Consider the following 15,465-nt stretch of genomic DNA (forward strand, 5'->3'; position numbering starts at 1 on the left):
TTGTTTAGAATATTCGGAAATACTTTTTCAATCAATTCATTTTTGGACGTCACTAAATTACAGAATTCAGCAGGTAGTTGTATACGTAATGAAATTGAGTCTACTGGGAGCTTTCTGTTTCTAATTGCCAGCAATTGATCTGAAAATGTTTGACCAGAGTCATCGTTTTGCAATCGGACACGTATAATTGTAGTTAAAAAGAAATATATATATCTATATATATAAAAACTCACATTAAAATGCGAAATTATAAAGCTAGAAATATTTTTTAAAAACTTTTTAAAACAGCCTAGCATTCTTACTTCAATAAAGTTCAACCAGACCTGATAAATATTAAATAATAAAAAAACAAGTTTTTTTTAACTGCAAATAAGGAGCGATTAAAACTTAAAACGAACAGAAATTATTCCGTGTATGAAAGGGGTTGTCTCCTCCTCAACGCCCTGCTCTTTACGCTAAAGTTTGACTCTTTGTCGCAACTCTACTGTTTAAAACAATAGAAACATCCCATTATTTTGTTTTTACAATAACCTTTAACGTAGGGCGAAGAACCTTGGTAAAACAAGTAAATAAATGATGTATTGTGCCCACTTTCGCTCTTCATATCACTTCACTACAATATTATCATGAAATTTTTAATGTGACGTCATTGCAACCTCCATACAGCCTTATATATTTGTAGGTGACTTCATTCTGAGCATCAAAGCAGTTTCATAAATATGACGTTATCTTTACCATATAAATTGGAATCCATATGGTGTGGTTCAGTTATTGATTGTGTTTGATACAGCACAAAATAATGTTTAAGATCAATTTAAAACATAAAGAATATGAAATGGGCGCATGTTCAAACATGGAAGATGAAGAAAATAAACTGAATACTTCTGAAAAACCGAATAATAAGGGAACTAACCTGAATGTGAAAGAGAGGGATAAGAAAACAGATTTGCGTCATCCTAGTACTAAGAGAACACTGGGTAAATGTACACTGCTGCTGAGCAACGAAGTCGATCAATATTTTGAAGAACAAGGATTGGAGGGCAAGGAAAAATTGGCAAAAAGAAGGAAAATAGCCATGTTTGATAAGGAGGAAGTAAACAGTAGTTTAAATCGTGCAGTTCGTGAAGGAGACCTAGAAGGAGCAAAGGAGCTAATCAACTCTTTTGGGCTATCTTATATCAAAGAATGGTCAGATGGATACGTGCTACTTTGTCAAGCTCTGATTAACAAAAACACAGCAATTGCTAAATTACTTTTAAATCATGATTGTAAAGTCAACATTGAAAATGGTCCGTATGCTGGCTTCGGAAGAATTATTCCATTTAAGATTATTAAAAATAGAAAACTTACTGATACGCCACTTCATCTGGCAGTTACTAGTGGTGATTTAGAAGTTATTAAGATGGTTTTAGGTAAAGGTGCTGATGTTAATGCGAGAAATATTAATGGTGAACGACCAATTCATTTAGCAGCTCGTCGTGGGCACACACAAACAGTTGAATGTCTTTTAAGGTCTGGTGCGGATGTTAATGCAAGAGGCATAGATGACAATAGTCCACTTCATTCAGCAGCTTTTCGTGGACACACACACACAGCTGAATGTCTTTTAAGGTCTGGTGCGGATGTTAATGCAAGAAACATTCATGGCAAAAGTCCACTTCATTTCACAGCTAGTCATGGACACCCACAAACAGCTGAATGTCTTTCAAGGTGTGGTGCGGAAGTTAATGCAAGAGACGTTAATGACAGAAGTCCACTTCATGTAGCAGCTTTTTGTGGACACACACAAACAGCTGAATGCCTTTTAAGGTCTGGTGCGGATGTTCATGCGAGAAATATTAATGGTGAAAGACCAATTCATTTAGCAGCTTATTGTGGGCACACACAAACAGTTGAATGTCTTTTAAGGTCTGGTGCGGATATTAATGCAAGAGGCAAATATGACGAAAGTCCACTTCATTTAGCAGCTTTTCGTGGACACACAGAAACAGCTGAATGTCTCTTAAGGTGTGGTGCGGAAGTTAATGCAAAAGACGTTAATGACAGAAGTCCACTTCATGAAGCAGCTTTTCATGGACACACACAAACAGCTGAATGTCTTTTAAGGTCTGGTGCGTATGTTAATGCAAGAGACATAGATTCCGAAAGTCCACTTCATTTAGCAACTTTACATGGGCACCAAAAAACTGTTGAATATCTTTTAAAGTCTGGTGCAGATGTTAATGCAAGAGACATAGATGACAAAAGTCCACTTTATTTAGCAACTTTACATGGGCACCAAAAAACTGTTGAATATCTTTTAAAGTCTGTTGCAGATGTTAATGCAAGAGACATAGATGACAAAAGTCCACTTCATTTAGCAACTTTACATGGGCACCAAAAAACTGTTGAATATCTTTTAAAGTCTGGTGCAGATGTTAATGCAAGAGACATAGATGACAAAAGTCCACTTCATTTAGCAACTTTACATGGGCACCAAAAAACTGTTGAATATCTTTTAAAGTCTGGTGCAGATGTTAATGCAAGAGACATAGATTCCGAAAGTCCACTTCATTTAGCAGTTTTAAATGTACAATTATCAAGTATTTCGGGATCAGAAACCAATGCTGTTAATGATCTTGCTTCATATCTTGCATACCACGTATTAAAAATGATTGCGGCAAACTTATATGTAAGTGAAAGAAACAAATCACTCTTAGTCCAGGCTTTTTCCTGTTCACAATGGGGTCAGTGTGAAACAGAACTACAGCAAATGAAGAGTGAGATAATATTTTGTAATATTTCGTTCTATGACATTTTTATTCAAGGAATAAGCTTAACTGAATTATACACGATGAATGAAAATTCCTTGAAAAGCTTATTGAAATCAGCAAATTGGGAAGCAAAATTTCCTATATGTAAAACCATAATTGCTAGCCATTTCAGAAAGAGTATAGAAAGGAAAGTGTTGCTTGAACTAGCCAATAGAAGCTTCAATTTTCTCTTTAACAGATTTGCTGAGTTACCACATGAATGTTCTGAACAGATACTGAACTATCTAAGCAATGAAAACTTGAACAATTTGATAGATGCTTCTGAGCTTCATGACAACAGTTGAGAAGGAATGGTACCATTAAGAGTTTCTGGCATAAACTTATTGGTTTAGTGATTGAAAAATATCCTAAGAGTGCAGTGGTTTAAGAATATATATTATATATATATATATTTATATAAAATAAGTTGTTTGTCGACTGACGTTATGTTTTTCGACTGACGTCATTATAAGGATTGAGCATTATGACGTATTTTATGTATTTTGTATGTTTGTATATGAGGTCATTATAAGTTGCCGTCATTATAAGTATATAATGCTTTGTATATGACGTCATTATACGTATATAAGGTTTGCGATTCAAAGAGAATATTTAGTGTAAATCCTACAATGGCAGAAGAAACAGCCGAGGAATCAAATCGTGCCAAGGAATCAAATAAGCTTGCAGCTCAAAGAGATAATGCCAAACAAGAGCAGCGTAAAAACAGGGTTTTGGAAAAAAGAGAAAGTAACAATAGAAAGCGTGCCGAGGAATCACAAGAGCAACGTGAAAACAGGCTTGCAGCTCAAAGAAATAATGCCAAAAGAAAGGGTGCCGAGGAATCACATGCGCAACGTGAAAACAGGCTTGCGGCTTCAAAGAGAAATTACCAAAAAAATCGTGGCAAGGAATCACAAGAGCAATGTGAAAACAGACTTGTGGCTCCAAGAGATAATGCCAAAAGAAAGCGTGGTGAGGAGTCACAAGAACAATGTGAAAACAAGCTTGCGGCGACTGGAACACCGGGACACAGGGAATATAAATGACGACCGGGACACAGGGACACACCTACAACGGGTACGCCAGGGGGGGCACAGGGAGGATATCTAAATGACGACGGGGACACAGGCAATATTCGATTAGCAATCACTATCAACAATGCTCAAGGGCAATCATTAGAATAATAAGGTATAGATCTGAATACGGTTTGTTTTATCCCATGGACAATTATATGTTGCATGTTCAAGAGTCGGTAAACCTGACAATCTATTTGTATACACAGACAATGGGACAGCGAAGAATTTTGTATATTCGCAAGTTTTACGTAGTTAAAACATATATACATACATATATATATATATATATATATATATATATATATATATATATATATATATATATATAATCTATATATATATAAAAATAAGTTGTCTGTGTGTTATGTCTGTTACACTATGTATGTTACGCCAGATTATATCTTCTATATATATAAAAATAAGCTGTATGTATTTTTGTGTTGAGGGTTTACATGTAAAAACTGGGTATTGCATAAATATTTCGAAATATTTTGACAATAGAATAATGTAATTTGAAAACCTTAAAAAAGATACTCAAAATTTTGAGGTTTATTATAAATTGTTGAGCTTTAGCAAGCTTGGCACGTGAAGATTTTTTAACTGTCAATGTTACCAAATCCTACAACAGAAGAAACAGCCGAGGAAGCTGCTCAAAGAGTTAATGCCAAAAGGCTTGCGGCTAAAGAACGCAAAACCACGCAATTAGATGAAGATCAACCTGGACAGCGAGAGTCAAAACGTATCAAAACTGAAAATGATAGCGATGATGATTGGGTTTGGGATTTTGACTTGGATAAGGTCATCAATGCCTACCAGATTTTAGTTAAAAAAAACAAAGGTTCGGCGATATGTTTTTACGTCTAAAATATAAAGAAGAAAAAGAAAACTGAAACTAAAAATGTAAAAACTGGGAATCGCATAAATATTTCAAAATATTTTGACAATAGATTAAATTAATTCGAGAACCTTAAAACAGATACTTAAAATTTGAGGTTTATTATAAACTAGCTATTGGGGTGGCGCTTCGCGCCAACCCAACACCAAGTTGGTGGGGGCGCTTCGCGCCCCCCCCCCCAAGCCCCCCCACGCGCGTATGTCGTTACGCGCCATATTAGTTAAGCGCCATTGTAGTTGTGTCCCTGTGTACCACCTATGAATATAGATAGATTTATATATGTGCTTTAAACTACGTAAAACTTGCGAATATACAACATTCTTGGCTTTCCCATTGTCTGTGCATATACAAAGCCTTATGTACTAATAATGACGTCATATGCAAACGCTCTTTTTACAAACAAACAAACATGCATACAAACAACTCGTTTTTATATTGATAGATAGATAGATAGATAGATACAATACAAATTAACTGCGTAAAACTTGCGAATATACAACATTCTTCGCTGTCCAATTGTCGCTGCATATAAATAGATTGTCAGGTTTACCGACCCTCGAACATTCAACGTACAATTGTCCATGAGAAAAACAATCAGTATTAAGATCTATACCACATTTTTCTAATGATTGACCTTGAGCTTTGTTAATGGTGATTGCAAATGCTAATCGAATTGGGAATTGCAATATTTTAAATTGAAAAGGCAGATCCGTTGGAATCATGGGAATGCGAGGAATAAGAACAGCCTCACCCTCAAAAGGCCCTGTCAAGATTGTGGCCTCTATCAGGTTTTCCATTGTTTTTTTTACGGCCAGTCGCGAGCCATTGCAAAGCTTTGGTGGGTTGATATTTCTTAAAAGTATTATTGGTATGCCTATTTTTAGTTGTAGCACGTGTGGTGGAAACCCTGAAAGATCCACGGAATTTAAAAATTCAGATGGATAATTAACCGCTTCATTTGGTTCCAAAACTGTGTCGACTGACTTGTAAAGGACTGCCTGGTCTCGAATCTTGGTCAAAACAATATTGTTGATTTCGTGGACGTCTATATTTTTGGGTGCAAGAATCGCTCTTTCACTTAGCCATTTATTATTTTTATAATTGTTTAGAATATTTGGAAATACTTTTTCAATCAATTCATTTTTGGACTTCACTAAATTACAGAAATCAGCAGGTAGTTGTATGCGTCCTGAAATTGAGTCTACTGGGAGCTTTCCGTTTCCAATTGCCAGCAATGGATCTGAAAATGCTTGACCAGAGTCATCGTTTTGCAATCGGACACACATATTTGTAGTTAATTTTAATGTTTTACGTGTGCCCATAAATTAGAATTTTCAGGCAAGCATTCATTTCGTCTGCAGGGGTTGATCTAGGTATTATAGGTAATGTTTGCCTGAAATCTCCCGCAAGCAATATTAATGTGCCGCCAAAGGGTTTCGAATTCCCTCGCAAATCTTTCAAACATTGATGCAGAGCCTCGAGCGATTTTTTGTGTGCCATTGTGCACTCGTCCCAAATAATACGTTTGCATTGCTGCAATACTTTACCCATCCCAGATGAATTGGAAATATTGCACGTGTGAGTTTCTGTAGAATGCAAATTCAGAGACAATTTCAAAGCGGAATGAGCAGTTTTTCCACCAGGCAGCAACGTTGCAGCTATTCCAGACGACGCAATTGCCAACGCTATATCATTTTTGGATCGTATTGATGCCAGAATCAGTTTTATCACAAACGTTTTACCAGTACCTCCTGGCGCACCCAAAAAGAAAATTTCTCCAACGTTGTTATCGACAAGAAACTGGGTATTGCATAAATATTTCGAAATATTTTGACAATAGAATAATGTAATTTGAAAACCTTAAAAAAGATACTCAAAACTTTGAGGTTTATTATAAATTGTTGAGCTTTAGCAAGCTTGGCACGTGAAGATTTTTTAACTGTCAATGTTACCAAATCCTACAACAGAAGAAACAGCCGAGGAAGCTGCTCAAAGAGTTAATGCCAAAAGGCTTGCGGCTAAAGAACGCAAAACCACGCAATTAGATGAAGATCAACCTGGACAGCGAGAGTCAAAACGTATCAAAACTGAAAATGATAGCGATGATGATTGGGTTTGGGATTTTGACTTGGATAAGGTCATCAATGCCTACCAGATTTTAGTTAAAAAAAACAAAGGTTCGGCGATATGTTTTTACGTCTAAAATATAAAGAAGAAAAAGAAAACTGAAACTAAAAATGTAAAAACTGGGAATCGCATAAATATTTCAAAATATTTTGACAATAGATTAAATTAATTCGAAAACCTTAAAACAGATACTTAAAATTTTGAGGTTTATTATAAACTAGCTATTGGGGTGGCACTTCGCGCCAACCCAACACCAAGTTGGTGGGGGCGCTTCGCCCCCCCCAAGCCCCCCCACGCGCGTATGTCGTTACGCGCCATATTAGTTAAGCGCCATTGTAGTTGTGTCCCTGTGTACCACCTATGAATATAGATAGATTTATATATGTGCTTTAAACTACGTAAAACTTGCGAATATACAACATTCTTGGCTTTCCCATTGTCTGTGCATATACAAAGCCTTATGTACTAATAATGACGTCATATGCAAACGCTCTTTTTACAAACAAACAAACATGCATACAAACAACTCGTTTTTATATTGATAGATAGATAGATAGATAGATACAATACAAATTAACTGCGTAAAACTTGCGAATATACAACATTCTTCGCTGTCCAATTGTCGCTGCATATCCTGCATATCGAATTCCCTCGCAAATCTTTCAAACATTGATGCAGAGCCTCGAGCGATTTTTTGTGTGCCATTGTGCACTCGTCCCAAATAATAAGTTTGCATTGCTGCAATACTTTACCCATCCCAGATGAATTGGAAATATTGCACGTGTGAGTTTCTGTAGAATGCAAATTCAGAGACAATTTCAAAGCGGAATGAGCAGTTTTTCCACCAGGCAGCAACGTTGCAGCTATTCCAGACGACGCAATTGCCAACGCTATATCATTTTTGGATCGAATTGATGCCAGAATCAGTTTTATCACAAACGTTTTACCAGTACCTCCTGGCGCATCCAAAAAGAAAATTTCTCCAACGTTGTTATCGACACAATGCATTATCGTATCATAAATGTCTTTTTGTTCCGACGTTAACTTAGAAATGTTATTTTGTACATACGACAATAGATCACTCGTACTGTAACTTTGTTCACGATCCAATTCTACACATGTCGAAACAGCAGCGGTACGATTAAGAGCTTTGGTTGCCATACATACGCACAAATCTTCTATAATAACTAAAGTGTAGTTATAAATTTCTGATGTAAAATCAAAAGTCATATCTGACGTCTCTAACCGTTTTCGATGGAGTATATCTCCGGACACTTTTGATTTATATTTTTCCCATAACTCTGTAGGAGCTGATGGAGAGCAAGTTGTTAGTATGATGCCAAACAATGCACGAATTTGACTTGGAGTTGACGTTGCGCACGCGTCATTGATGCAGTTATCCCAGTGTTGGTCATTCTCCAATAAATTCAGAGCTTGGCATGCACTACGGTAAGTGTCATGTATAGTACCGAGTACAGTTTTCAAATACTCAAAGGACGTCGGACCGGGCACATTCACCAAAAGCAGGCGTAGAAAGAAGCATTCATGTTGATTGGGGTGAACGGTGTAGAGTCTTCCTATCGTGGTATCTTTGAAGATGGTAGGTTGGCCGTCGACTGACTTACCCTGTTTTCGACGTTCAAATACTTTATTTTTAGTATTCCACGTGTAATACGAAGGCACTTCAGTATACAGGAGTTTTTTTGCAAAAGAATCATTTTTGCATAGCAAAAAGAAAGCAGTTAACTTTGTATCCGGTGGATTCAGGGCTCTTTGTTGCACGTTGGATTCCGAAAAATAAACACGTTGACCATTCTGTAAATGTACCGCTAAGTGAACAACAGCTGGACTACGTTCACGTATCGGAAATGAAAGAATTCGCCAAACAGCTTCATTACTGCTTATGTATCTTCCAGCCTGATATTGTACGATTTCGTCAATATCTTTGATTTCGGACTGCAAGGCAAAAACTGCCATGTCACTGCCTTTGTTGACGTATTTACATATGTATTTGATTACCTTTACGGAGTTACAGTATTCAACGTTTATGTGTGCATTAAATCCACTATCGCACTGACCCAAACACTTCAAGTTTTACTATGTAGTTTATCAGTGATTTCAACTTTTGCCGGAAGACACGGGCCGTAATGTCATGTCTATGAGCCGCCGATTGTCCTTGAAGTAAAAGCTGCTGTATCTCGTCCCAAGATTGATTACATGTAAATGTAATGAATAAATCTCGACGACCATAGAGACGAACATACGCAATAGCATCTTGAGCATATTCATGCATATGACGGGGACTGCCAGCATATGACGAAGGTAAAATCGTTAATCTTCCAACGTTTGTGGTATTACCGTCATTTACAACTGCAACTCGCAAATGAATGTATTGTTCAGAGCGGAGCTTGGTCTGATTCAGACGGATAAATAGCAAACGTTCTGATTCAATTTTTGCATACATATCAACGACGTATTGGTGAAACAATTGACGGCATTTTAAAATATAATTGTCTTCATCCTGCCGAATCATTAGTCTATAGGAATAATAATGCATGGCACTGCATTTCTTATTCATTTCTTTGTTAGTGGCTGGATTCATCAATTTAATATTAAAGTGATAGCCTTCGGCTCCATCCCAAAAAATGATAGGATATTGTAGGGCATCGTAGCATCGATGAGTTTCAGCAATTCTTACCAACTGAGCGTTTCAGTTATGAAGAATAATATCTCAAGGTAAAAACTGATCACCGACCATAACGATTGCCACTTCGTCAATAGTTGGAGCATTGTATCTACGCACATGTTGGCCAGGATGCGTTTTGTCAGCGGAAATAACAATTTTATGCGTATCAGTAGACATCAAATCGATGGCTGTTTTGAACAGACGCACTAACTTATTATATTCGTGGAAAAGATGTTGCAATTGGGAAACAGTTGTCCTTTCAACGTTGGGAGAAATTTCGCAACGTGTATCAATTCAGAATTAATAATGATAAATTTGCCCTTTTACTTTGAAAGTAGGCATAAATTGATCTGGATTTTCGATTTGGGCACCAAACGACGTCATTTGGAAACATGAGTTATATTTTCTGATCTGTGATAAAAAACGCTTAGATTCTGACGTAGTTCCAGTAAGCAAAGTCTTCAATGGCTCTGGTGGTGCAGCCAATAGAGGAAGTTTAACCTTTCCTGAGGCGCAACACATTCCCGTTGTTTCACCATTGAATTTCAAGGCCTTGCAATAGGGACAAATTTTAGACATAGTCCCGATTTAAAAACATCTACTATAATCATCGACTGGGCTGTACCTGAATGCCAGGCAATAATTTTCCGGTTGCTCTTGTGATTCCTCGGCAGGCTTTCTTTTCTTACTTTCTCTATCAGCCGCAAGCCTGTTTTTTTGCTGTTCTTGTGATTCCTCGGCACGCCTTCTGTTTTCACTTTCTCTTTTAGCAGCAAGTCTGGTTTCGCATTGCTCTGGTAGTTCCTTGACACGCCTTCGTTGACGTAAATTGGACAGTCCTAATCTAGCATTATCTCTTGAAGCCGCAAGCCTGTTTTCACGTTGCTCTTGTGATTCCTCGACACGCCTTCTTTTTTTACTTTCTCTTTCAGCAGCAAGTCAGGTTTCGCGTTGCTCTGGTAGTTGCTCGACACGCCTTCGTTGACGTAAATTGCACATTCCTAATCTGGCCCTTTCTCTTTGAACCGCAAGCCTGGTTTTGCTTTTTGGTAACATTCTATAACATTGACAGTTGGAGAAATCTCCACGTGCTAAGCTTGCTAAAGTTCAACAATTTATAATAAACCTCAAAATTTTAAGTATATTTTTTAAGTTTTTCAAATTACATTAATCTATTGTCAAAATATTTCGAAATATTTATGCAATTCCCAGTTTTAACATTTAAACCCTCAACACAAAAATTCATACAACTTATTTTTATATATATAGAAGATATAATCTGGCGTAACAAACATAACACACAGAAAACTTATTTATATATATATAGATATATATCTATATATATAAAACTAAGTTGTTTGTGTGTTATGTCTGTCTGTCTGTCTGTCCGCATATGACGTATGAATTATTTCATCATATGCCAATTCAAAAACGAATGTATTCAAGCCAAAAAAAAAACTAAAAACTAATAAAAAAACTAAAAAGCTAAAAAACTAAAAAAATAAAAAATAAAAAAAGGAAAAAAACTAAAAAATAAAGGAGAAAAAAAAATTAGAAAAAAATGAAAATAAAAGTAAAAAAACTAAAAAGGTAAAAACTAAAAAAAAACTAAAAAGAAAAAACTGAAAAAACTAAAAAAAAGGAAAAACCAAAAAAAAACTAAAAAGAAAAAAAAGGGAAAAACACAAAAATTTATTTCATCATATACCAATTCAAAAACGAATGTATATACAGACCGGGACACAAATGACGACCGGGACACAGGGAATATAAATGACGACCGGGACACATGGACACAACTACAACGGGGACGCCGGGGGGCACAGGGGGATATTTAAATGACGACGGGGACACATGGAATGTTCGATTAGCAATCACCACTAACAAAGCTCAAGGGTAATCATTAGAATCATGAGGTATAACTAAAAAAAAAAACTAAAAAACGACCAATTCAAAAACGAATGTATATACAGACCGGGACACCGGGACACAAATGACGACCGAGACACAGGGAATATAAATGATGACCGGGACACTCAAAGAGAAATTACAGACTGGGACACCGAGACACAGGGAATATAAATGACGACCGGGACACAGGGACACAACTACAACGGGGACGCCGGGGGATACAGGGGGATATATAAATGACGACGGCGACACAGGGAATGTTCGATTAGCAATCACCATCAACAAAGCTCAAGGACAATCATTAGAATCATGAGGTATAGATCTGAATACGGATTGTTTTTCCCATGGACAGTTATATGTTGCATGTTCAAGAGTCGGTCAACCTGACAATCTATTACAATGGCACGTAGCGACTTACACGCGCGGGGGGGCTTGGGAGGGGAGTTGCGAAGCGCCCCCACCAACTAGGTTTTGGGGTGGCGCGAAGCGCCACCCCAAAACATATATATATATATATGTTTCAAAAACGTATATATGTTTTTCTAAACACATATATATATATATATATATATATATATATATATATATATCTATATATATATATATATATATATATATATATATATATATATATATATATATATATATATATATAAATAAGTTGTCTGTGTGTGTGAGTGTCGAGTGACGTCATGTTTGTGTAGACTGATATCATGTTTGTCGACTGACGTCATTTTAAGGATTGAGCTGTATGCGTCATGAAGTTGTTTGTCGACTGACGTCATGTTTGTCAACTGATGAAATTACATACCAGGACACGAATGACAACCGGGACACAGGGAATATAAATGACGACCGGGAACCTAAAAGAAAAATTACAGACTGGGACACCCGGACACAAATCACGACCGGGAAAGAGGGAATATAAATGACGACCGGGACACAGGGACAAAACTACAACGGGGACGCCGGGGGCAAAAGCGGGATATATAAATGACGACCGGGAAACAGGGATGTTTGAATAGAAATTACAGACCGGGACACCACGACACAAAAGACGACCGGGACACCGGGAATATAAATGACGACCGGGACACTCAAAGAGAAATTACAAACAAAAAAAACTAAAAAGAAAAAAAAAACTAAAAACTAATTAAAAAAAACCAAAAAAGGTATAAATGACGACGGAGACACAGAGAATGTTCGATTAGCAATCACCATCAACAAAGCTCAAGGGCAATCATTAGAGGGGGCGTAGCGCCCCCTCCAACTAGGTGTTGGGGTTAAAAACCCCAACTAGGTGTTAAACCCCAACTAATAAAACCCCAACTAACGCCAACTAGGTGTTGGCGTTAGTTAAAAACATATATATATATAATATCAAAAAAAGGTAAAAAACTAAAAACTAAAAACGAACTGAAAAAACTAAAAAAAGGTAAAAACTAAAAAAAAAACTAAAAAGAAAAAAAACTAATAAAAAAACTAAAAAAAGGAAAAAAACTGAAAAATAAAGGAGAAAAAGAAAACTAAAAAAATAAAATAAAAATAAAAAAAAAATAAAAAAAGGTGAATGTATTCAAGCCGAAGTAGCTGAGTTGGTAAAGCGTTATGTTCCAGGTTCTAGGTCCGAGAGGTTCCAGGTTCGAACCTTGGCTTTAGCATTAATACAAAAGAAGAAAAAAAACTTTAAAAAGGTAAAAACTACAAAAAAACTAAAAACTGAAAAAGAAAAATTAACTAACAATAAGGAAAAAAACTGAAAAATAAAGGAGAAAAAGAAAACTAAAAAAAAATAAAAAAAAACTAAAAAAGGTAAAAACTACAAAAAAACTAAAAAGAAAAAAGAAAAAAAGACGACCGGGACACTCAAAGAGAAATTACGGACTGGGACACCGGGACACAAATGACGACTGGGACGTGTGTGTCGACTGACGTCATGTTTTGTGTTTCGACTGACGTCATGTTTGTCGACTATAAATGACGACCAGGACACAGGAACACAACTACAACGGGGACGCCAGGGGTACAGGGGGATATATAAATGACGATGGGGACACAGGGAATGTTTGATTAGCAATCACCATCAACAAAGCTCAAGGGCAATCATTAGAATAATGAGGTATAGATCTCAATACGGATTGTTTTTCCCATGGACAATTATATGTTGCATGTTCAAGAGTCGGTAAACCTAACAATCTATTTATATGTACAGACAATTGGACAGTGAAGAATGTTGTATATTCGCAAGTTTTACGTAGTTAAAAACATATATATATATATATATATATATATATATATATATATATATATATATATATATATATATATATATATATATATATATATATATATATATATATATATATATATATATATATATATATATATATATATATACATATATATATATATAGACGTCATGTTTGTCAACTGATGAAATTACATACCGGGACACCGGGACACAAATGACGACCGGGACACAGGGAATATAAATGACGACTGGGAACCTCAAAGAGAAATTACAGACTGGGACACCCGGACACAAATCACGACCAGGACACAGGGAATATAAATGACGACCGGGAAACAGGGACACAGCTACAACGGGGACGCCGGGGGCACAGGCGGGATATATAAATGACGACCGGGACACAGGGATTGTTCGAATAAAAATTACAGACCGGGACACCGGGACACAAATGACGACCGGGACACAGGGAATATAAATGACGACCGGGAACCTCAAAGAGAAATTACAGACTGGGACACCCGGACACAAATCACGACCAGGACACAGGGAATATAAATGACGACCGGGACATAGGGACACAACTACAACGGGGACGCCGGGGGCACAGGTGGGATATATAAATGACGACCGGGACACAAGGATTGTTCGAATAGAAATTATAGACCGGGACACCGGGACACAAATGACGACCGGGAGACCGGGACACAGGGAATATACATGACGACCGGGACACTCAAAGAGATATTACAAACTGGGACACCGGGACACAAATGACGACCGGGACACAGGGACACATCATTAGAATAATGGGGTATAGATCTGAATACGTATTGTTTTTCCCATGGACATTTATATGTTGCATGTTCAAGAGTCAGTAAACCTGACAATCTATTTATATGTACAGACAATGGGACAGCGAAGAATGTTGTATGTTTGCACGTTTAACGTAGTTAAAAACATATATATATATATACTAGCTGTTGGGGTGGCGCTTCGCGCCACCCCAACACCTAGTTGGTGGGGCGCTTCGCGCCCCCCCAAGCCCCCCCGCGCGCGTAAGTCGTTACGCGCCATATTAGTTACGCGCCATTGTAGTTGTGTCCCTGTGTCCCACCTGTGAATATAGATAGATTTATATATGTGTTTCAAACTACGTAAAAATTGCGAATATACAACATTTTTGGCTTTCCCACTACTGGGAGCTTTCCGTTTCCAATTGCCAGCAATTGATCTGAAAATGTTTGACCAGAGTCATCGTTTTGCAATCGGACACGCATATTTGTAGTTAATTTTATTATTTTTACGTGTGCCCATAAATTAGAATTTTTCAGGCAAGCATTCATTTCGTCCGCAGGAGTTAAACTACGTAAAAATTGCGAATATACAACATTCTTGGCTTTCCCATTGTCTGTGCAAAAGCCGTATGCACTAATAATGACGTCATATGCAAACGCTCTTTTTACAAACAAACAAACATGCATACACACAACTCGTTTTTATATAGATAGATAGATAGATAGATAGATACAATACAAATTAACTGCGTAAAACTTGCGAATATACAACATTCTTCGCTGTCCAATTGTCGCTGCATATAAATAGATTGTCAGGTTTACCGACCCTCGAACATGCAACGTACAATTGTCCATGGGAAAAACAATCAGTATTAAGATCTATACCACATTTTTCTAATGATTGACCTTGAGCTTTGTTAATGGTGATTGCAA

At 36.9% G+C, this 15,465-nt stretch overlaps 2 protein-coding genes across 2 annotated transcripts in view; one reads left to right on the forward strand and one right to left on the reverse strand.

The window, feature by feature from the left end:
• LOC136038127 (E3 ubiquitin-protein ligase NRDP1-like) overlaps positions 1-15,465 on the reverse strand; it is a 155,716-nt gene that overhangs the window by 59,357 nt on the left and 80,894 nt on the right. The window lies entirely within an intron of this gene.
• LOC136037623 (ankyrin-1-like) lies at positions 786-3,913 on the forward strand. The gene has a single exon (XM_065720336.1). The coding sequence runs from the start codon at positions 800-802 to the stop codon at positions 3,095-3,097; it is 2,298 nt and encodes a 765-aa protein (XP_065576408.1). The 5' UTR covers positions 786-799; the 3' UTR covers positions 3,098-3,913.

This window comes from Artemia franciscana, chromosome 17 (assembly GCF_032884065.1).
Source record: "Artemia franciscana chromosome 17, ASM3288406v1, whole genome shotgun sequence".
Lineage (NCBI taxonomy): Eukaryota > Metazoa > Arthropoda > Branchiopoda > Anostraca > Artemiidae > Artemia > Artemia franciscana.